At 40.7% G+C, this 24,679-nt stretch overlaps 1 protein-coding gene across 5 annotated transcripts in view; it reads right to left on the bottom strand.

Moving 5' to 3' along the window:
* Positions 1 to 24,679, bottom strand: part of Sfmbt2 (Scm like with four mbt domains 2) — a 218,742-nt gene that overhangs the window by 74,067 nt on the left and 119,996 nt on the right. For 4 of the 5 annotated variants that reach the window (XM_048812649.1, XM_015495184.2, XM_015495185.2 and 1 more), the window contains 2 exons: positions 16,456 to 16,557; positions 13,172 to 13,319 (listed from right to left, as the gene is read on the bottom strand). In XM_048812649.1, the coding sequence (XP_048668606.1) occupies positions 13,172 to 13,319; positions 16,456 to 16,557 (250 nt within the window). Of the gene's footprint in view, positions 1 to 13,171; positions 13,320 to 16,455; positions 16,558 to 24,679 lie in introns of those variants that run through there. The other variant, XR_007351090.1, reaches the window with a different exon arrangement.

Consider the following 24,679-nt stretch of genomic DNA (forward strand, 5'->3'; position numbering starts at 1 on the left):
AAGACAAACAAGGAGACAAAGCCCTCAAAGACACAAAAGAGGAAGAATATAAACCATGTCGTGGAACTGAACTGCAAGGATGAAGGAAAGGGAGAAATGGGAAAGATGGGCCTCTCTGGCTTGAAGCTTTGGGGGGAAATTGGAGATTCTAAGGAAAGGGTTTGAGAAATGACCATTCACGTGCACTGAATTTAATTAAATGCAGTGTGATTTTTCTTTCTTTTACTGACTTCATTTCTGGAGCAGAGGGGGGTTGCAATTACACAGTATGTATCCATCACGGCAACCACAGAAGACACGGGAGGAGATGAGGGGAAGCAGCCCTGGCTCAAAAATGAGAAAGACATACAGGGAGGAAAAGGCCTCCAAGTCAAGCCAATGAGCCAACATCAAGGAAAAGGGGTGAGGTGCTTAAACTTCTCCAGTCAACAATGGACGGAGATGGGAAGTACAGACCAACAGTGGTTAAACTACAATGTGAGCAACGTCACTGTCATACACTTGATTCAGTGTACTTTCTTTATTAGTTGAAGTGCGTGCAAGATAAATCCATCAGGGACTTCTGAAGTACACTTTTGACACTAGTCCCCCAATTTCTCATATCCATAGTGTCATAAACCCCACCAATGTAGATTCACTTCATGTTGAGACTTTAAGTTACTAAATCCCCACAGGTGCAGAGATCAATTAATTACAGAAATTATTAAAGGAACTCAAGATATGGTTGCCAAAACAAAAAGATATGCCCCCAAAACAAAAGTGTTATTTTTATTAGCTAAGTTCAATTTACTGTCCACCCCCCGGCCCAGGATTACAGAGAGAGCTATTAACCAAGAAAATAGCTCTCCTCTGGTTCCAAAGACTGACCTCTGACCCACCCATGCCCCACTGACCAGCAGCAGCAGGAATGTCCTCATTTTTCTTAAGACATCTATTTCATTCTACAAAGACTGACAACTCATTTCTTTCAACAAAGTGACACGATACTTCCAAATATTATATTCTCTTTTCAGGTAATTTCAAAGTGGTTCCTGAAGTTCTTCTGCCTGTGTTTCCACTAACGTTTTTCTCTTCAGGGCTGTCCCTCCTGCTAAATGGCTCTTGCATCAGAGGTTTCTGGAAGGGACAAAACTAAGGTACTTCGAATATTTTCACATAAAACAAAGAATGCCTTAAATAAGGTAATGGAATTTGAGTTTGTTTTACAATTGATAGAACACTGCACTGTGAGCACAGTTTGGAATTGTTTTGGAGCCAATCTGCCTGTTCATGTATCAGAGTACAAGGGACCATGAGCCCTCAAGACCTTCGGTATGGTCATAAGTTTCTTGACGGCACAGAAGGCACCGAATCAGAAAACAGGAGGGCTGGTTTTAGCTTCAGTTCTGCGGGTCAATGGGTGGACCATGGTGAAAATAAACATATGCCTGACTTTCTGCATCTATAAGGCCACAAAATAAAGAGCAAAGCTTCAAGGCTCCCTCTGGCTGTCATACTCTATGACTCAGAGCTGCCATTTCTAATGATCTTACTGTTGCTCCCTAGGATTTTCTTTCCATCTCTTTGTGGTTAATTCTTTTCTTTTACTAGGAGAAGAGTGTAACAGGGTTAGAAACATCCCAACTCAATCCATGAAGACCAGGTGAATGCCCCCAACACCAGGGTCCTATCTGCCTGGCAGGCTGGCTTTGTAAGGGTCAAGACCTTCTTCTGTGTCTCCTCCCTGGACCTCTGTTCCTTCCTTGGTTAATTTTGTGAGCTCATGAGATCATGGGTGCTAAACAGATATAAAGTAAAGCATTTTCTGATACTGATATAACACCGCATTTGGATATTCAATACAATAAATATCTATTCAGATAAAACTTTCTAACCTTCTGTCATTCTATTTCTTAAATATAGACATTTAGCTGGGTTTTCTACACCAGCTTCTAATGGGTTTCAACCCACTCCACACAATGTCATGTTCCATGTTTGCCTGGGTCTACATTCAACCCTGCATATGCCCAGGTCCCCACAGTGACTGTGGGGAGCCATTTTTAATCAAATAATTTCTAGATATAATCAAGTCTTGCTGGGTACAGTTTAAGCAATAATTAGTGATTCTGCCCCCAAAACTCACTATTTTCCTTGAACATTGAAAAGGCTTAGACTTTTCCTCCTCCTCCTCCTCTTAGGGACATTTATTCACTTCATCACTTAAAATTCCTTTCCTTTGGGCTGATAATGAGCTCTCTTTGTAAGGCATTTTTTGTGACAGCTCAGAAAATAACTGCTACATAAAAACAAATTGCTGTGGATCGTATAATAGAGACAACAGGGGTCAATTATGCTCATTAATCAACAAAGGCAGAACAAGAAGTACTGAGGCTTAACTGTAGCCAGGAAAACATGTTTTAAACCTGGAGGGAGGGAGGAAAATAGCAGAGGGGAGAAGAAAATAAAAGGAAATATACCCCCTTAGGCTATTAAAATTTGCAACAAGCTGCCAGGGGAGACTGTTGAACCACAACCATTAGAGTTATTTTAGCTTTTATCAGTGTTTATTCTAAATGAAGTTCCAACTGTTCCAGGTCCAAAAGGGATAAGGCAGATGACCCATTTTCACATGATATAAATGAATGGTCATAAACCAGCTCCACTTACAAACATTACCATCAACTGTGCAAATGGACAATTCTTTTGAAAAACCATTTGATAACAGCAGTAAAAATATCCAAGCCCTTTAACACAACAAATTCACTTCTGAGAACTTATCCCATAAACAGGACCCTAAAATCTGAGAAAGGGTGATACATTAAGATACTTATAGGATTATGTAATAACTTTCCATTCAACAAGAAATGATGTGAGACTTATCCAAATGCACAGGATGTCACGCAGGCATGAAATTGCAAAGAGTATACTGAAAAAAAATCATTAATGAAAAAAATAGGTTGTTATGCTTTAGATGTGAACACTGCTGCAAGCTTACATTGAATTATTAGATTTATATAAAAATATGTGAGGAAAAGACCAGCAAAAATGTTGAGAAAAACTTTAATAAATAAATATCAAAAATAATTGTTTTAGGACTGGGGATAGCTCAGTTGGTAGAGTGCCTACCTTGTGTACACAAGGCCCTGGGTTCGATCTCCAGACCACAAAAAAAAGAAAATTGTTTTGGACTCTTGGTTACTTTTTTCTTTGACCTTTTTGTATATTCCAAGTTTGCAATAATGATTATGAAATTATTTCAGTAATAAAAGTCAGATGAAAACATGGCATCTTTGCTCACTTTCAGCAGATAATCAGGGCACAGGTCAATCAGTGGAGGGGTCTGTCCAGCATGTTGAAGACCCCAGGGCTGTCTTTCCTCAGCTATCTGTCTTTGGATTTGCTAACAGAATCCAGATTTTCTCTGGCATTGGTTAGGCCCCTCTTTGGCACCGGGAAGTGAATCTTGGCTATTCAGAGACCATCACAGTGTCCCTGGCCTGAGGCTTGGGATAGGAGTTTGAAAAAAGTTTAAGGAAAGATTTCTTTCTCTAATAAGGGAGACATACAGGACTAAAATTCTTGTACCAGGTGGCTGTAAAAATAAAGTGTGCAATTGTAATAGAAAATAGGAAAAGAATCTAATTTTTGCCAACTACTGGATTGGCAAAATGAAAAGCATTAATAAGACATCACATGCTAAAGGTTGCTGGGAAAGAGGCCTTTATGCATTTCTTCTTGGAAAACAACTCAAAACACGGAGACAGGTGTCAATTTCATTATAGGTGTCATGGGTCAGAATCTTCAAGAATGTGCCCACCTCCAGCCTACACAGCTGCTCCTTCACATGGTCCTTTATTCAAATCTATGGACCTGGCACATGCTATGTGCAAGGCAGGTGTTAACACTTGGGATACAGAAGTGAAAAAAATGGCAAAACCCCTCCCCTAGCAGGGCTCACCTGCAGTGAGGGGAGACACGGTAAGCATCAGTTTAAAAACCCAGATGCTCCCAAATGCTAAAAGACAAAGTGCAGAAAGCACACGGAGATGGCTGCTCCTGTTAACAGAGCAGTCAAGGAGCCTCCCTGACAAGGCGAATGGTGGCACGGGTGTCCTGGGGCGGAGGAAGGAGGCATGCAGCTCTTTGGGGAAGAGAGGATACCAGACCCCAGATTTGCTGAGTGCAAAAGCCCAGGAGTGAGTCTGGAGTGTTCATGGGTCAGCAAGAAAGATGGGGAGGCTGAAGCAGAGGGAGGAGGTGAGAACAGCCATTCTATGCTGGGGTCAAAGGGGACAACTGTGCAAGAGTTTTATATATAAAGATGACAAATTAAAACAAGAGCAACAGGGGAGCGTTTGAACGATTCACCTACAGATCTTGGGATGCACCATATTTAAAGTCATCAATATTTTGACATGACACATCTTAATGACAAAAGCAAAGTGTGAACACATAAGTTAATATATAATGTGTAAAATAATGAAGAAGGTATACAAAGTTGTATACCCAAGGAAACAGAAACTGGGAGGAATACATACCAAAAGTTATTCCACCAAGATAGAATTATTAAAAAGAATAAATTATTAGACTTTTCTATTTTTCAAAGTTTGAAGGATGAATATGTATTAGTTTGTGATATAAGAATTCTTTTTAAAATGAACTGAAGTCCAACAAAGTAGTAACACTTTCTAAGAGAAGGAAATGTGTTTATTCAAGAATTCTTCAGCATTTCGTATCCAGTTTGCTGAACTGGTTAATTGCTGTTTTGAGGAAGAATGCAAAGGGTATGGACTCTGACTTCTCAAGCAGGAGACTCCCCCTCTGACACCCATAGCACCACGAAGCGAAGGCAAGGGTGGAGAGAGCCCTGGAGAATGAAGAAGAAAGCTCTGAGGAATCTCACTCAGGAAGCTGAAGAGCTCTTCTACACTAGAGAAAGTTTCCTTTGTTAAATGTTAAAACTGTGAGTGTAAATAACAAGTTTCCTTAGCTTGTAGCTCAACCTCCTTTTGAAAGGAAATGTGATACAACCATCTTCAAATGCCAGGACCCAGATACATGGACAAAAGTTGACACAGCAGAACCCACCTTCTGGGACCAGGTTCCCAGTTCTGCTCAGAAAATCTCACCAACACTGGGCACCTACCTGCTCTATGCACCTCACTGACCTAAAGCTGATCTCTCTTCCTTTCAAAGGCTTGGTTTGGAACAACCAATAGTGCCTGAATACCCCCTGAAGCCACATGCTCAACGGCAACACTCGTGGGACAAAAGGGAAAAAGATCATGCAGAACTTGCTATCATCCGGCTATTTGCTAAAAAAAAAAATTTTTCAGTTGTCAAGGGACCTTTATTTTATTTATATGCAAACTGAGAATCAAACCCAGGGCCTCACACGTGGTAGGCAAGTGCTCTACCACTGAGCCACAACCCCAGCCCTTGGTTGCTAAAACTTACAAGGCCCTCTTGAACTCTTCCAGCTACCTCCATATTCTTAATTGACATTCAGTCTTAAGCCTTCCTGAGGGGGCAGGTCTACATCTACACATCCACTCACTTCCAATTGGGCTGTTGTTCCTTTTTATGTTTACAGAATAAAGCAGAGAGAAAAAGAAAAGGAAAAGTAAGCAAAGAGAACGGAAACAACTAAATTTAGTAGAAATAGAGAAAGCTTAGAAAGTAGCCATGCTACTTCCTTATCTTTCAGAGAATTATGTTGAGAAGTATTTAATACAGGTAATGATGTGACACTTAATATCCTTCTCTGTCTGGGAGCAAGCACAATGTGCTATTTTGAATTATAACCATAATGTTAAGAGATACAGATATGTCCCCAGGATAGAAGTGAACATCCAGTAAGTATCAACTGTCACCAGAAAATGTCTTCAAAATACTAAAGAATGAAAAAGTGAAGAAGAGGGAATCAAATTGTCAACAACCAATAATATTTTCAGATACTAAAAATGATTCAAAGTTGTACTCTCCCAGCTCTTTTCAATTAAAGTGACTGTGCTTGCTTAGCACGCACAAGACCCTGTTTTCAATTCCCAACACTGAGAAAAGAAAAAAAGAAAAAGAACTTTTTCTGATCAGGAACAAATCAGAAATATAGACACAAGACCATATTTCAAGTCCAGTAACCATCTGGGCAAATCTAAAAGTCTTCTCTCCACTGCCAGAAAAAATATAATTTTAAAAATTAATTACATAGCAAAACTCAAAAATGAAAGAAAATCTGCAGATGCCAAAAAACTACAAGGACTCAGAAAGTCAGAGCTGAGTAGCCCAGGAGCTTACGGGATTAGGGTGGAAGAAGACTGGGCTCAGGGAGAGAGCAGAAGGACCCCTTGCTGCAGAAACCACCCCAGCACCAAGCAGCCCAATCTCTGAAACAAGAAAGCAACAAAGATTGCCACTACCTGCCTGCAGTTCTGATTAAGGGAGGGAGTCAAGAAAGAACCATGGTGTGCTCCTCCAAGGCAGCTGCACATGGGATGCCCTGTCTAATTTCACAATTCCACATGGTACCATCTGAGAGCTAGTGCAAGACTCGGCCATCCATGCTCGGAATAACCAGGGATATCTTTATGGAGCAGACACTGTCTCTGGTGCTGGAGATACAGCACGAAACAGAGATTCTAAAACATAATTCTTCACCCTGTCCTTTCCCATGGGCAAACGGAGTAGGAACAAATGCCACAGAAAGTCCTCCAGGGTAGTGAAAATGCTGGAATACTGGGCAGACAAATGGATTCCTTCTCCCCACTTTTCCTCCCAGAAAAGCGGCTCTTCTTTTGAAAATTTAAAGAACAGACAAAAATACAGTGATGATATAGAATATTTGAACAATTTAATTAATAAGCTGGATCAAACTGAATGACCTGACAGTAAATTTAAAACAGCTAAAACAAACTCCACTGTAAGTACGTATCCATTACCCAGGCAGTCATACCCAGAAACAGTAGCCCCGGCTAAATCAATAACTGCTAAAGGAAATAAATTCAAGCTCAATAAAAGACCAACAGCACCAGCTGCAGAGGGTTTTACAAGCTTGCTTTAGCAAATCTAAAGGAATCAGATCATATATATCTTATACAAACATGCTCTTGAGAAAGCTTAGAAAGGTTGCTGGATATGAAATAAATACATAAAAATCTGGGTGGTGACAGAAGGGAACAGAGCTTCAATTCATTTGACATTCAACAAATATCTAGCAGGTGCTACAAGCTATTCTAGCCACCAGGCGTGAGTGGGTGACCAAGGGGGGGGGTTAAAATTTCTCTCTTGCGGAGCTTTCATCTTAGTGGGGAAATAAAAAACAAGACAAAGGAGTAATATATATATATATATATATATATATTCTTATTTGTATATTATATGGCAAGAAATTCTGTGGGAAAAAAAGTGCAGGGAAGGAGATAAAAATAGTGGGAGTAGCAATTTGCTATCAATATCCTATAAGGCATCCCAAAAAGACAATACCAAGAAGGAACAGTACCAAGTCAAGACTGAAGGAGGAGTACTGAGCCGAGGAGCTGGGGAGGGCATTTGAGCAGAAGGAAAAGTAAGTGCCAGGGTTTAAGGAGGGACTGTGCCGCCGTGACATAGGAGGGGAGGGGACTAGATGGGCAATGGACATCACAACAGCTAGGAGGTGCTGTCTGTTGTCACAGTCATGACCTGGACTCCCAATGTGCCTGAAGACAGTGCACAGTCCACACAGAGGAGGGATGGGTGTGACTGATGTCCTGACATGATCAGTCTGTTGAAGAAAACAAGGGGCCACTGCAATAACCACGTGAGACCCCATGGTGACTTGGGCCAGGTGATCACAACAGCACACATCCTAAATGCTCAAAATGGTGACAGGATTCATCAGATGACTCGCTACAGGATGTGATAAGTGGGGGTGTCAAGGAGGACTCCATCTTCAACTTCATCAACACGGCTTTGTTCTACTTTATAAAAGTCTGAATCCCACATGGCAAAATGTTAGCACCTTTTCAAAGGAGTAGGGCCATGAGTATCTATATATTTTTTTCTGTTCCCTTTCTGAATAAAATGGATGACAAAATGGACTAAGTCCATCAGTAAGTGACTGAAGCTTTTCTTTGGGAAAAGAGAACAGGGATTAGCATTCACTACTTTGTATTCTGATAATAATTAAGCACCTTGACTTCCTAAATTCCACTAACAGTTTATGTGTCCATTAAATGGTCAACCTAACAGTTATATATGAAAGTGCTAAAATGAGCCATTGACTTTAGCCTTTGCTCCAACATTTTACAACAGAAATTTAAAGGCTGAACATTTTCTACAAAAGATCCCCCTGGGTGGAATGTTTCTTCCTCTAATTCTGCAACTAATCTTTGATATCACACACCATGAAGGTTAACAGAAAAAGTTAAACATAGCAATTCATGGTTGATGACTATATACCTTTTTGCTTAGTTTATTTATGTATGTCCTTGTTTAACCACCTGTCATGTAATACCAACTTGGTGTTTACTGAGTTTAAGCTAATGAGGTAAAATCTCCAAGATTCTGTCCTTGTCTTAACAGGAAAGCACTTGCTGCAGAAAGTTCCCTGGGAACTGGGAACTTCTGTCCACTCTACCTTAGATGTCCAGTCCCTAAGGCTGGGGCAGGATGTCACATTTATTTATATTTATATTTATATATATATATATATATATATATATATATATATATAAAAGTAGGAATAGAGTCAAAATAGTGCAATAAGTATCTGTGATCTTTGCACTTCTCTCTCATCTGCCACCAAATATCTTGCTTCCTCTGCTGCTTCCACTTCATACCTTTTGGAGATTAGGTATATAACATATTAAGAGTAAAAGTAAGGAGGATTCATGGTTTTCACAGAAATCTAAAAAACATCATACATTCCTAGAAAACACACACCTGAGACTATCTGAAATCATCTGGCAACATGCACAATCAACCCACATATTCTAGATAAAAAGCTCACAATTCAAGTTTAAAACCACAAACTTGCTTTAAAAGCGTCTACTTCCACATATTAATAAAGCAAAGAAAGTTGTCTGAAAATTTCCACAGCAAGCTTCCCAGGCCTCATGTTGAGATAAGGTGAGTAATAAATTACTCCAAAAGGAAAGCCTTAAACCACACTACAAAATCTACCACCACCACCTCTAATTTCTTACTCACTTTAATTACAAAAATAAATATATTCCACTCTCATGAGAAGGGAAAGGAGCTCAATAAATAAAGCCACAATTGTATCATAACTTACATCAGCATTTGGAAAATGAGTCCCTAGGATTATAATTTGCCAGCTGCTTTGATATAGAGATTATTTCCATCATGTAAAAGTCATGGTCCATTAACATCTGCTAGTCAGGTTTAGGGCCACCAAAACTCCCCCAAAATTACTGAGGAGAATGGAGTTTATGGAGATTCCAGCAACTGAGAACAGCAGCAAAGTGTGAATGTAGCTATACACCTACAGTCCAAATGACCCTCTATCTCAGATTACAACAATCACTTAACACAACCGAGCTTCAATTTCCCTAAATAAAAAAATGAATGGGTTAAAATTATGTGATAATATCTGAGATCCCTTTCAGTTATTTAAAAAAACCCTTCTATTTTTCAATAATATGTTTATTTTTTCATAGGGAGCACATTTATTTAATTCAAAACTTTTTAAATTCAGAAGATTAAAAATAACATCATAGTCCCTTGGTATCCATAGGGGATTGACTCCTGAACCCCAGACATGAGAATCCATGGGAGCTCAAGTCACTATACTGATAATGGCAGCGTATTTGCGTATAGCCTAGGCACATCCTCCTGCAAACTTTAAGTTATCTCTAGATTATTTATCATACCTGGTGCAATGTGAGATGTAAGTAGTTGTCATATTATATTATTTAGGGAATAATGACAAGCAATCAAGTCTGTACATGTTCAGTATAATTTTTCCTAAATATTTTTGACCCACTGTTGGTTGTATCCACAAATACAGAGGACATGGATGTGAAGGGCCAGCTGCTCTCCATTAAAGTCCCACTCCTATCCTTGCTCCTTCTGCCCACCTCCATACGCCATAAGCCCACACAGAAACAACAGCTCCAGCTAGTTTACTGTGCAGTATTTAAGAGATTTCTTACAAAAACATGAGCAAGCACGGTAAAGTTCTCTTACTTACTTCTTCTCTAACAAAAAAAGAAAGGTATTATGGTATACTGACAAAACTTTTACCATTCAGTGCATCTTGTAGAGCCTTCTATACAAGTACATAGATTCCTTCATTATTTCCAATAACTGCATAGTTTTCGTTAGATGGATATCCAAAATTCATTTAACCAATATCCTATGGATGGACACTTGGATTTTTCTTCCTAGTCTTTTGCTATTAAAAATAATGTGGTAAAAAACCTTTTATGCATATACTTTCTGTATAGTTTATTCCTCTAGGAGAAATTTCCAGAAGTGAAATTCTGAGTCAATGGGCAAACGCATCTCCTCTGCCACCTTCCACACAGTTGCATCACCACCTTCACCTGCACAGTGATGTCTGAAAATCTTTGGTACTCTGCACTCATCAAATCTCAATGCTTCCGTTCTTTCTCCTTTGGACTTTTGCCTTCTGTGATAAATATGTAGCATCTCCCCATGATTTACACTTGTATTTCTCTTATTATGATGAGTTTTGCGTATTAATCAAATATGATTCTTTTACCGAGTTTTAGTCCGTTCATATTGCTTGTCCATTTTTCTGTAAGTTTCTCATCTTTTTTCTATTGTTTATAAGTAAAAATTCTATTGTTTCAAGAGAACAGTCCCATGGCCTGACAATTCCTGCATATTACCAGTGGATCCTGAACTATTTCTATGTATCACTTTTTAAATGCTTTAAGGGTTTAAAAGGTTATCCCTGAGATTTTGTAATTGGCATTCACTAATCAACCACACTGGATTTGCTAAAAATAACCTATCACATCCACAAAAAAATGTTCTTTTTCTTTGCAAATACAAAAGGCATACTTCATTTCCTATAGGGGAAGAAAGAGCTGGGAAGGCTGGATGAAGACAATTTCATCCTTGGATGACAGAGAAAAAAACTGGTAATGGTAGATATTATGAGGTATAAAAAAGTTGAAGACATGAAAATATTGGATTTTATAAATACATTTGTGCAGTCCTTCCACTGCATGTTTAGCAGTTCAATTACATTAATATATAGCAATTTTCTTAATATCATAAAATTCAAGTATCCAGATAGGCACTCCCATTTCTCTAGTAAATATCCAAGCTACATCAGCAATCTGTCTATATACAGTTCCTAAGAATATATTTAAAGGGGCTGGGGTTGTGGCCCAGCGGTAGAACACTCGCCTAGCATGTGCAAGGCCCTGGGTTCCATCCTCAGTACCACATAAAAAAATAAATAAATAAAATAAAGTTATTGTGTCCAACTACAACTAAAAAATAAATATTAAAAATAACGTATTTAAAAAACAGTGAGAGCTATGAAGTCTGTGCCACAATGGATGGATCAAACTGCCAAACACTGATATAAACACTTACCCTTTTTAAGTTCTTAAACAGATCTAATTCCAACTAACTAGGAATTTGCAAAGTCTAAACCAGCTGCATTTTAGATATCTAGAAAAAGTCTCCCCTGATGACAAGGGACCCTTCCCCACACGTTTCACTGAGGAAATTAGGAAAGAACAAAGATGGCCCTAGGGGCTTTCCAACTTGGCAGGAGACCTGTTGCTGAGAAAGTACTTCTTACCTATTACAATACATCTCTAACATAGGAAAGCCGTGAGGTCACATTAAAGGATTATAAAAATACCTAGATTTTATCATTTCTTTGACTCTACAGAATACCCAGGGACTGCCAAAGGTACCCCTGATGACAGTCTTGAAAACTAAGGACATGATCTGGCTCAAGTCCAAAAGGGCAACACACATGGTAGGCTCGTGGACTGGGGTCCTCCCCTGGCATCAAGCACAGACTCAGGGGCCAGGCCTCCTGCCTGCTGCCCACCATCTGAAGGCCCTTGGACACATTATATATAAACTCTCCATGACTAAGTTTCCTCGTAGCATTAATTTGAGGAGTAGACGAGTTAGACATTTAAAACCATGGCTGGTAAGCAGCATTTTGTGGAAGTTCACCATGTAATCACTAGACCATATGCCATGATTACGCATCTTTAATCTAAAGGGTCAGCAGGAGAAATGGAAATATCCAGAGGCATCTCTCTCCTCCATGGGAATGAGTGTGGAGGAAAAAGGAGATAAAAGCCCCAAAAACACAGTTGTGCTACAGATAAGCTTGGCGTAGCCCAATTAATGATGCATATGGCACAAGACAGCCACCAGGCAAACAGAAACTTACCATCCCAATACAACTAACACACACAGGAAGTAATCTGATCCCTAGGGATTCAAACATAAAACTTTTTTTTAATCTGAAAGTGTCCATTAAAATCTCCCCCAAGTAAGTTTGTTTTTCTACTCTTTTTCCAGTTCTCTCCTGTAACTTCCTTTACTTTCCTTCTCATACTGTCATGCTTCATTTACTGTTGTCCTACCTCCATGAACCTCAGACCTGAAGGGGACAACAAGCCATGTTATTAAATGACAAGGTACTACTTGGACAGATCAAAGTGTGATTCTTGGATCCCAATCTAAAACCTTTTTAATGCATTCTGACTCCCAAGCAAATGATTTTAATGTATTACAGTGTCAAATTGATGTATATCCGAGAGCAACTGGGCCCTGGGGAAAATTTGATGGGTTGGAAATAAAAATCTAAAGAAATGCTTTATTAGCATTTTGTTGCACTTATAAAGCCACTTCTCAGACACTTTCAAGTGCGTAACTCAATCATTTAGCAACACCGCATCCTCCCTTTACCATCACACAGGAGCAGCAAATCTGCAGACCCAGGGTCACTAGTGGAAGAACTGCAGCTGACAGAAGTGGGCTGGAGAGCCCAAGGGCACACACCACAGCAGGGGACAGGCTGAGGGACACCTGCCTCAAGCTATCCAGGAAGAACACTCTACTTCCTCTGCACACAGGCTCTCTATAGGGCAAACTTCTCCAGGTGACCATCAGCATGGCTTCAATGGCAACAAGACACCATCTGGAATCACCAGAATCTTGCAAATTTTCACAGGATACAAACCTTTGGGAGGAGTGAGGTTGACTCCATTTTTAAGGCACCATTGTACTGGCAAAATCCCCAAAGAATCCGCATGGCACAGCATTGAGAATTTACTAGGTTCTGGTCTTAGGTCATCAATAGTCACTTGAAAAAAATGATTGTTAAAAACCTGAAACAAAACAAAAAGCCAAAGGTTAATTCCTTGGTATTTCATATGTAAAGCTGGCACTGCTTCCAAACAGATATGTCATCAAATTGATGGGAAAACAGCTAAGACAGGCGCTGAAAAGCCCAGCTGGTTTCTCAGTGTCAACAGCAGGCACCAAACTTCTCACTTCAGATCATTCCAACATCAGTAAGATCTGGCCCATGAGATTTCTAGACTCACCCTGCATCGGGACCCTCCAGAGACCCCACCCGAAGCCCAGGGGGTGATCACTCCCTGGAAGACCCCCTCTCGCTAGTCTAGTAAAACTTGCTGCATTTTTCAAGGTGCAACTCAAATGTCAATGCTACGGGCCTGGCTGGAATAAACAGCCCCTGCTCTGTGCTCCCAGAGCCTGAGACACAAACTCTGTACTAAGGATCCTGGTTTCTTTCCTGGACTAATCACTTAACAGTCTCCACCAACAGATCCTAAGTTCTTTGAGAACACAATGAACTGATGGCTCTTTTTCATTCATCAAAGTATTTCCAAATGCTTTGTATAGAGAAACTGAATAAATACCCAAGGAATATAAGAGAAAACATCAAAGGTGAAAAGGGAACAAGTTTTGCTGATAAAACCAAGAAGAGGGCAAAAATCAGACGGTCCCCCACACTGAAAACCATGGTGGGTTTAAATCCCTGTATGTAAAGCAGGACGGAAAAAAAAGACCGCTTTCCCAACTCAACAGACATTGACTGGTGTTTCTTAGGCAACTTTAACATTTTTACTAAGCTATGGTACCGAGCTTATAAAGTATTTCCTGGGAGTAGACAAGTTCGAATTTAAATAGGAGCAGAAACTCGCTTTTCTGCTCCTCTTGGTTCATTCCAGTACACAGTTCCAGTTCTAAGCCTCTGAAAAGAGCAAAGGATCCACCATGGCCAGCCTTCCCAGGGAGGCCATCCTGATAGTCTTTTTTAAAGTTACATCCTCCCTCCACCCAGATGCTCCATTAGCCCCTCCCTGGTATGTTTTCCTCCTCAGCAAGTAACCCGTAAACACTACATTTATTTATTCATTATTTTTGTTTATTGTCTGTTTTCCCCTATTAAAATACCAGACTTTGTCCACAACCCATTGTCCAGAACAGTGCCTCTAAATGCTCAGTAAATATCTGCAAAAATGTTCTACAATGTTCATACACAGACACACATTAAAACAAACAAACAAACAAGTAAGTTTGGTGGCAGGATCTCTAGGCACACAAGGCTCAGCAAAGGCAGGCACCAAGGAATCTCCAAAACCCATTAAAATGCAGGTTCATGTGGGCACACACATTGGGGTTCACATTCCCAAATGGTCAGAACCGCTGGTTTGTGTTCCATCTGGTCCAGAATCCAAAGGTCTCAGAACCAATGCTCAAGGGCAGTTAATCAAATTGCTCAAAACTGCACAGCTCCGAGCTTGCAGAAACAGAAACCCAAATCCAGATTGCAACTCCAGTGCACTCTCCTCTCATCAATACCGTCCATGTCACAGTGACGCTATCTTCATCCTCTGTCAGCATCTCACCGATGTGGGACACCAAAATCACAGTCCCACTGGACTGCTGAAGGTTGGTCATTGAATACTGCATCTGCCACACACTCATCCACATTCCTGTTTGTTTGCTTTAATATTATTTACTCACATCTCCAACAGTTGTGCCATGAAGAAAAACCTCAGGGGGGAGGTAGGGAGATGAAATCTTCACTGTGATGAGTCATGACAGCATAGTGTGTTACAGTCTCAAACACAATATTCTAAAACATTTACTAGTGTTTTGAAAAAAGAATCTAGTTATAAGTATTTTCTACACCAAGAATGCTCTGAGACCACACTGCATGAAGAGAAGTCTTAGGCCTGGGAAGCTGTGTTTCAGGGTTCCAAGGGATGGCTCAGCACATGGCTCTATTTAGTTTATTCTGTAATGCCAGATAAAGTTGACACTGTCACCCCGCAGAATAAGGACAATGTGCCATGTATCCAGAGAATAAACATCAATCTCTGCAGCAATGAAGGCAAATTCTGGATAGGTTTCAATAAGGTACAACTCTTCAGCTTTGAAAAAAATTTTGAAGACTACCAGTAAAGAACCCCAAAAGACCATTTCCAATAAAAAGGTTTTTAATAGATGATGCACAAATGGGAAGACATTGTGTTTCAATCCCAAGATCTCCATAAAGCACAAGGCAATATTTTTTCCTTAAAGAACTCACCTTAACAGTCATAAAAACAATTTGTTCACTAAAGGAAAAGATTAGAAAAAAGGAAAATAACAACTCGGGATTGTAACCACTTTTCACATTCTATAACATAACCACCACCACTGAATTCCTAAGATTCTACCAAATCATAAATTTAAAAACTAACACAAATATGCTGAAACACTTATCACTCCATGAACAAATGAGGTTCTATCAAAAAACATTAAAATATAATTTATTTTTGAATTTTTAACTCCTCCTTCTGAAAAGGCCATGTATGGGCTAAGAATGCTAAGTTTGTTGGGTTTTCCCACCATTTGTAACGGAATAATTAAGGTAGAAACATGCATTTTAAGTTTTAGAGCAGGTGATGTCATGGAGAGATTTTTTATTAAGAAGAGATATTATAACCTTAAAGGCCAATCAGATCATTAAAATGCCTCTACATGAGAAAGTCTTTCATTTTGGACCCGAAAGTCTCAGAAGCGTGAGTTTTCCTTCAATCAGTGGAAGCAGATGAGCAAAAGAGGGAGAAATGCTGGCTCATGGGGAGCTGAGAATTTGCTTCCCAGCATTTTCAGGCATTTTCAAAATAGAAATAGATCCTATTCACTCCTACCCAGACAGGAGAAGTGAGTTAACTCTTATGATGACGACAACACGCAACTCACCAGCAGACAACTAGCAGAAGGGAAATTCAACCTATCTCTTCTAAGAAGAGGCACCTGATCAGACTCCTTCTGCCCCTATGGATCGAAAGAGCTTCCAACAGAACTGGACTGGAGGGTCAGCAATGTCCCTTTGGCTTATCTGGTGCTGCGGTGTATTCTTGTGTGAGTATATTTCATCTGCTTGGCATGGAGCCGATTCACTCTGGGGGTTAAGGCAAGGAACAGAAGAGCAAAACCCACCTTAGTCACTGATGCAGGACAGATATGAAAGGGCTCACTCATATTCACTGTCTCTAGCTTCATCCCAACTGTGAAGAAATGGCTTCGCAAGTCTGCATGATCCTGCAGGGAAGAAGACAAAAATATTGAAGGCACTGGTACTGTGAACACAGAGACCGTCTGGGTGCTATCCTTGAGCATTTTCTTGGATTTCTGAAAGCTGATGGAAATAATTAACCCTCCCTGTTTCAAATTTCTAATTATTGCAAGATACTGAGGATTTAATTATTTCTGCAGGCTAAATTGCCTTTCCAAGGCACGCTGTGACCACGCTGAGATTTACACTAGGAAAAAAAAGAAAACTCACGTTACATTGCTTTGATCTTCCTAGGTCCTCTCAACTGAAGCACAGCAGAGTAACGGAGGCAATCAGTCATCTTAAACACAGCAGGGGAGTTTTCAGAAAACGTGGCCTCTTGCTAGGGGAGTTACATCACAGGGCATCAGTGGTACCTGCTGGGGGATGGAACGTCCCCCTCCTGTGCTCCTAACTCGTAATGGCCTTACCAGTTAGGGAACCCATGATCTTGGAGCTGTGTGCACAAATCCAAAGATGCCCTGTAGGACCAGAACCTGACTTGTACTTAATAAAGATGAGCGGCACCCCTTTGTAATAGATGCCTGGCAATTTTATGAGGCACTTGCAGTAACCTGGTGTGTGAGACCCGGGGCTTCCCTGTCTTATGAAGAAAGAAATTTCAATATTCACTTCAGCTACACAGAATAGATGAGGATGGCTGGACTCTGGATCCAAGAATTTATCTTGCTGAAATGGAGGTCACCTCTTAACTCACACTCGGAGTATAAATAGTAGCCAATAAATAAATGCATTTGCAGTCTGTCCCTGAGAAAACAGTGGCTGCAAATAAATCTTGTTATTTCCAAACACATTAGTTGCTGAGAAACTACTACTGTCTTTTATCAAAAAATCCAAAGTGAGTTTTAATTAATTCATTGATGTCATTCTATACCCAACTTTGAGGATAGTAGAGAGCCCATTTGTGCTATCCCTGCTCCCTCCATCCTCGACCCCAAAAGCTGGTCAATACTGTCATCCAACAGGAGACCAGGGTAGAGGAAATGCTCATAAAAGTCTCCACTGCTTTATGCTTGGCCAGAGAAAGTACAGATTATAAACACCTACAGAACCACAAAGACCCTTTGACTTTTCATGTCCCCATAGCAGTCTGCAAAAATCTTTGTACACAAAGATGCACAATAAATTCTGGGTCTGAGTGAAGCAATTAATGCCACATCCAGGGAGGAGGTTAATCAGAGCAAGAAGGAAGGTAGTCAAATACAAGAAAAAAAATGAATCAAAGGAATGAGTGCATTCTACACCTTTATAAATTCCTTAAGAACTTATAATCAACACTTTATAAAAATTATATGCATACGGAAAAAGCACAAGGAAATATTCTTAGGTGCCCATAATGACTTTGTTTATGCTGCAACCTTTATAAATTCTTTAAGAGCTTACAATCAACACTTTATAAAAAGTTGTATGCATAAAGAAAAGCACGGGTGATATTCTTAGGTGCAGGTGATGACTTTATGTTGCAAATAAAATCTTTCTTTTTCAAGGTGGATGGTGAAGGCAGGTCAGAAAAGAAAAAGAATGAGAAGCCACAGTCTAGGGAGTTAATACGTCTTAACAAACACCAACCATAATGCCAAGGCAGGGCTGTAAACCACAGGTGTGGAGGCATAAGAACTAAATTGAAAATGACTAATTGATGTCTGAATTAAAAGATTAAAATTTAAGCTCCTGTCAGGGATCGACACCCCCAGTACCTACCAGTGGGAACTGAGTCACATGCTTGGGTTTTGCAGGTAAATATATTCCCCCTTTTGAAGCACAAAAACCTTTAACCTTTTATTCTAAAATTATAAAATAAAAACTACCCGAGCCTACTCAACAAATTTAAGCAATCAGTATTACGCCATCTGATAATACAGAAATCCCTAGGGCACTAATGACACTGGCCCAGGTGAAGGTGAGCCGCTTCTCAGAGCCCTTCTGTTTCCCTCTCTGTGATGGGATGTCCTGATGTCACTCTCTCTCAACACCCACAGCTACACACCTAAACCTGCTTCAGGTCACTACTCACAGGAACTGGTCCCGGCTCCTTGATGGCTTCCACTCCAGGGCTCTCCTTGGAACTTCTGCCTCTCACAAGTCCCCACTGGAGGGAGCCCCCACCCTCCGTGCACCAGCGATCGAGGCTTCTGGTCTACCTGTTGTCCTGCACCAGGTCCAGCGTGCACACCTGCTCTATTTCATACACTTTTCCTTTGGCCTTTGCTGAGTGGAGTCAGCTTTCTGAACAGAACTGACCCACCGCCCGAGGCCCTTTCTCAACCCCAGCTCTCAGTTTGGCCTGGATCACTGATTTGAAGTCATTCACGTCCAAGCACAGGTATTTGTAGGATGACCTTAAATATTCACATATATCTGTACTGTCCTATTAAGTTTGAATTTCAAATTTCAGAAATTAATACAGTAATTATAAAGTACATTCTTGTATCTTCCAATCCTCATTTTCGCTTTCTTAAGGTCCTTTTTTAATCAACCTTGAAAATAATAATTAAAAAAAAAAAAATCTTACTGGACCAGGTAGAAATCCCACCAGTTTCAAAGGTAAATCAACAAAATTGAAATTTAAAAAATTCAAGACTAAAGACACATAATGCCTAAGAGTTTGACTATATCCTCTAATATTTTTGCTGTCCGTGACCAATAATGCCAGGAACTTTTTACTGCAGAAGCAGGATTAATATTTTCTAAAGAGGCTCGCCACTGAAACTTCTGGCCACTAGAGAACTTTGGAAAACACGGAAGACGGCTATGTCATATGTGCAGTGCTTCTTGGCAGATGCCAAACTAACGTTTGTGGTATGCAGTCCATCCAAGAAAGACCACAATAAATATTTATTAAATTAAATTGCAGGTTGTGGGGAAAAAATAGATGATCTCTTGACATCCACTCTAGTTCTATGTTCTACCATTTGTTCATTATAAACCATTGGGGATCACAGAGTAGGCTACTAGGTGTTGGAATGGACACTCCAAAAACCTAATTTGTCCAAGATGGAAAAGACAAGGAACAGCTAAGGAAGACTAGGCTAGAAGAAATTTCAGAAATAATTCTTTTTATTTCTAGCATATAAAAACTAAATGTCATTGTGATTATGGCAGTCAAAGGACTTATGAGGGTGAATCTTAATTTGAATTGTGAAAAGCACGTGACTCAGAATGATAAAGAGAAGACGCTAGGCCAGGCGCTACGGCCCATGCCTGTAATCCCAGTGGCTTGGGAGACTGAGGCAGGAGGATCGTGAGTTCAAAGCCAGCCTCACCAACAGTGAGGTGCTAAGCAACTCAGTGAGACCCTGTCTCTAAGTAAAATACAAAATAGAACTGGTGATGTGGCTCAGTGGTCAAGTATCCCTGAATTCAATTCTTGGTACCCTCTCCAAAAAAAAGAAAGATGCTGGAGAGAAAGCACAGTAAATGCAATCAGGGAGGCTGGGACTTATGTACCGGATGGAGGCACCCGACTGTGATGGAAAAGGCAAAAGAAATCACTGGGCACTTCTAAGAAATAGCCACGTTTATGACATCTGAAGAACTCAACACCAGTGAATTTCCAAATTAGTCAGCAGGCGGAGCTGTGCAAGTTCTGTGCATGTATCTAAGCATCCATATTTGTGTGAGAAAAGGTGTAGATTTTCTCACTGAAAAACAAGTGTAATCACTGCCAGGCCCTCTACATTGAGCTGTTAATGCAGTCCGAATACCTGTGTTCATTTACACAAACACCCAGATAATCATCTTCAACACAAAGGAAAGAGGGTTCCTGGCTCCCAAAGATGAGTCACAAAATCAATTATCTCCCGAGAGCTAATGGAAATTTCACTGTGGTTTGAAAGAGACATTCTGGTCTTTGCAAAGCTCTGGAGAATCATTCACACTTCCCAATGTCTGTATCACAAATGATGCTATTCGTGATATGGGGACACATTACTAAACCCCCAGTACATTTACAAATATCCCATCACATTCAAGAGATACTGTTTGCTTACATGCACTGGAGTCCAGTTAAATTGCTTACTGAAAAACTACTTTCCTATCATAAATGCCAGCAATGCTATTCCCAGCTACACTCATGGCTACCCATTTTTATTTTTGCCCTAAAGTAGTTTTTATATTAATCAAAAGTAAAATGCCATTCATTTTATTGGAGGGCTGTCTTACCAAGCAATCTTACTAATCTTACTAAAATTCTTCAGGGAATTTGCCTTCAGTGGAATGACATGGTAGAAGAGAATCTGTTTACATAACTTCCTTTCTCACAGGGCTCTTTGGCCATACTCCCTCCAGGGTCTAAGTGTTCTTCACTCTCCCCTGGGATGGTTCTGTGACTCAGCATTAAGACTAATTTGAACTGGTGTATAATATCAAGCCGGTGGGAGTGAGGACGGGGGACAGGCTGGGCATACTGGCAAGCACTTGCCCTACGGTATGATCTTCCCTTCACAAAGACTGTGGGGTACTATCCATCTTATAGTGAGGAAATTAAGTCACAGAGAAGTTAAGTTATCTATGCAAGAAGAGAGTCAAGGTTTAAACAAGCAGTCTGACTCTAAGTCTGTGATCTAGCCACCAGACTATATCACGGACTGGGAAGTAAGGAACAAAATAAGGATTTTTTTTATTGGTAATTAATAAGCATAAAATTTCTACAGTCTGTAGGCTCCTATAATCTTTCTTCAAAGATATCTACTACCAAGTTGAAAAGTGGCAGCTCCCAATACTAATCATTTACTTAGAACCTTCCTGTTTTGCTGTTAATTCATAACATTCTTCAATGGCTTCATAAAAAAGTATGTCAGAGGAAATTCTGAAATAAGAAGTTATATCCTCAAAACATTTTTAAATGGCTAGTCACCAACAATTAGCAAATACCTTGCTGGGTGCAGTGGTGGCTCATGCCTGTAATCTCAATGGCCCAGGAGGCTGAGGTAGGAGGATCGCAAGCTCAAGACCAGCCTGAGCAATTTAGTGAGACCCTGTCTCAAAAACTTAAAAAGGGGAGGGGGGGGGGGCTGTGGCTCAGTGGTAAATGCCTCTAGATTAATCCCCAGTACAAAAAAAAATTAACAAATATCTTTACTGCTTTCATGTGCTGGCATAGTAAGCAATAAAGACCAAAGCAACATGTGGAGGAAAATATCTCCAGCCCCTCATAGATCATTGCTTACTGATGTGAATTTCCTCCTAAATTATCAATGATAGTCAAGAGAGCTCGATCTGATCTATGTGGCTAATCCAGTACATGTGATTGGCTGCAAATCCCAGACCAATCTCAATCTGTATATTAAACATGACACTTAATGAAGACAACACTAGATAATGTGCTTCCTGACTTGGAGAAGCTTCAAATGTAAGCTTAGGAAATAACTGAAGAGTGAGAAATGTGAAGCATCTCCCTGGGTGAAGATGACTGGGCAAACCACTGGAGGTGGTGTTTGGGTTTCACAGTGCCAGCAGAGGCCTCGCCCTTCCCACATGAAAAAGGAGGTCAGGAGGCCCCCTCACCTCCAAGCATACCCTGGGTGCCTGAGCTACACACGGGTCACTGCTGCTATGAGCATCAGCCACGGGGACATCTTTGCCTCGAAGGGGGCTGCCATCCCCAGTAAAGGATGCTCCCTGATTCTGCAGAATCCAACAGCTATGCATGAAACACACCTGACGTGGAGCCGCCCTGAGATTAGTGGTTGTGGGAAAATGGCACCCCAACTTCCCTGGCTAGATGCCAGGGAACATCAAAGGTCTTCGTGACACACACAAGCTACTGCGTGTGCTCACCTGCGGGGGGCAATGAGGATTACTAATGCAGAGAGAAGAAAGAGACCGAAGAGAAGAAGTACTTGTGTCCCACACGCCCACTTGAACTTCACTCATCCCACTTCCTGCAGGACTTGAAGAGCTGCAGGTTCTGCTCTTAAAACGTAGTATGTGGTTATCACAGCCTCCAAAAATAGCTAATGCGTCTACTTGTCCCCACTTCATTAGACAAACATATCTCACGTGACACAATTAGGAAGAATGTGGCACAGGAGAGAACAAGTTCAAACTAATTAACACAACAAAATTAAAATGTACTCGATGAGGATTTTAATGTAAAAAAAAACAGAAAAATCTTAGCTGTGCAAAGGCCAAAGTCTTAAACCTGACTTCCAGAATTGAAGGCTGCAGGCAATTTTCCTCCTGGTGGTAGCATTTGAACATCAGTCTTTAATTCTTTGGTTGTCCCTTTTTGCTTATGGTAATTAAATGGACAAAAGGAAATAAAATGGACAAAGAAACAGATAGGCAATTCACACATCCCCAATTTTTCAAGGATGCAAATCTTGTGGCAGACTGTACTTACACAAAAATACTGCACAGTATTATTTTTTTTTCCAGTTCCAACATGCCAATTTTGGGGTCTACTGGGAACTCAAACATTGCACAGACTTCTTTCCAAGACCTCAATAATTTGCATAATTTCTAAGACTAGGCTTCAGTGAAGTCAAAGGAAGGTTTTAATTAGTATTACATTCAAATTGATATATAATGAACTACACTTTAATCCCTTTATTCACATCAGCATGATATGTCATGCTAAAAGAAAAAATCAGTGCCATTTATCATACTCTTCCTCTTTGTTTTACCAATGACCTCGTGCTCATATATTCATTAGAAAATTGCTCTCGTAATATTAATTTCATCAAAAAACAGACATTAAGATGCCAGCATTTATTAAATCAATAGTATTATTACATTCCAATTCCATCATGCAGATTTAAATTTAGCCAGTGAAATATTTACAACAAGAATGTAATAAAAAAATCTATAAGCTGAAAAGTAATAAGCTTTTCCATTTTTTACTTACAGCTGTAAATAGCAATTTTATCTACTTGTGGTAATTCAATGATGTTAAAAAATAGCAATGAGAAATACATTATGGTATTCTGTACTTCAACCTGAACCACACAATTTATAAAAGGTGATTAAGCAAGGCCTATTTCACAGTAAGTCCAAAGAAAAATGGTATCAAACTGTTTAAAGAGAAAAACAACCAGCAAAACAGGCAATGAGAATATCTTTCACTGATTAATGCTAAACATCTTTAGTAAATGGCAAGGAATCCACCCTTCTTTCCAGCAGAGCTAGGGAGACCCAGCACCCACTTGGGCTATGTGCGGTGGGGGGGGGGGGACAGTGATTCTGCTGTCACCTCCTCCTCCCTCTTAGTTAACTGGCTTCCAACAGGCCACGGAGCCTCCTCAGGTTCCCACGGCAACACTCTGGGCAGTGCCTGAAAGAGAGCAAAGCGGAAGCTGGGGGGCCAGCTGCACACCCCACTGGCAGACTGTGGTGGATGCAATTAGCCAGGGTCACCCCTTCTGCTGAAAGCCCTAACTGCAACCCCACTGTTGTCATGGAAATGGGACTCGGGGTCTGGGCTCCCTCCCTGTGTGCAGACACCACCTTCCAGAGAAAGGAGGAAGCCCCACTAAGCTGCCTGATGCTCTGCCCCTTCCAGCCACTGATGCTGTGGCTGCAGAACACAGGCACTCCTGGAGGATGCTGTGCCACAGAGAGGGAGGACTCCAAATGGGAAGGACCCCAGGGCTAACAACAACTGCTGGGGTCTCCAGAGCCTCCCTGGGCACAGCTGCCCTGTGGTGCTCCAACCTGCCAACCTACTTCTGGTTGAGGAAATTGTTCATCCCTAGACCAGGTTTCTCAGCACTGGTGCTATTGGCATTTGGGGACCAGATTATTCTTTATTGAGGAAACTGTCCTATGCATGGTGGGATATTTAGCTGAATCTATAGTCCACTAGCTGCTAGATGCCAACAGCACCCCCACTCTGAAAATCAAAGTGTCTCCAGACATTGTCACATGTCTCCTGAAGGGCAGATGCTCTGTACCTGTCATTAGAACCACTGCTGGCTGCTCTTTTCACCAGTCTTGAGCCCTTTCTCTGCAATTCTTATTGCTGGAGGCAGTGGATTCCCTTATGGCTTACACCAGGTTGGGCAGGGATGTCTGTCTTTACTTGTGAAGGCAAGGGGAGGGATGAAACATTCCTCAGGGGCCACTCCCAATCCAGGTGGCTGATTTGCT

This window comes from Marmota marmota, unplaced genomic scaffold, assembly GCF_001458135.2.
Source record: "Marmota marmota marmota unplaced genomic scaffold, marMar, whole genome shotgun sequence".
NCBI classification, from domain to species: domain Eukaryota; kingdom Metazoa; phylum Chordata; class Mammalia; order Rodentia; family Sciuridae; genus Marmota; species Marmota marmota.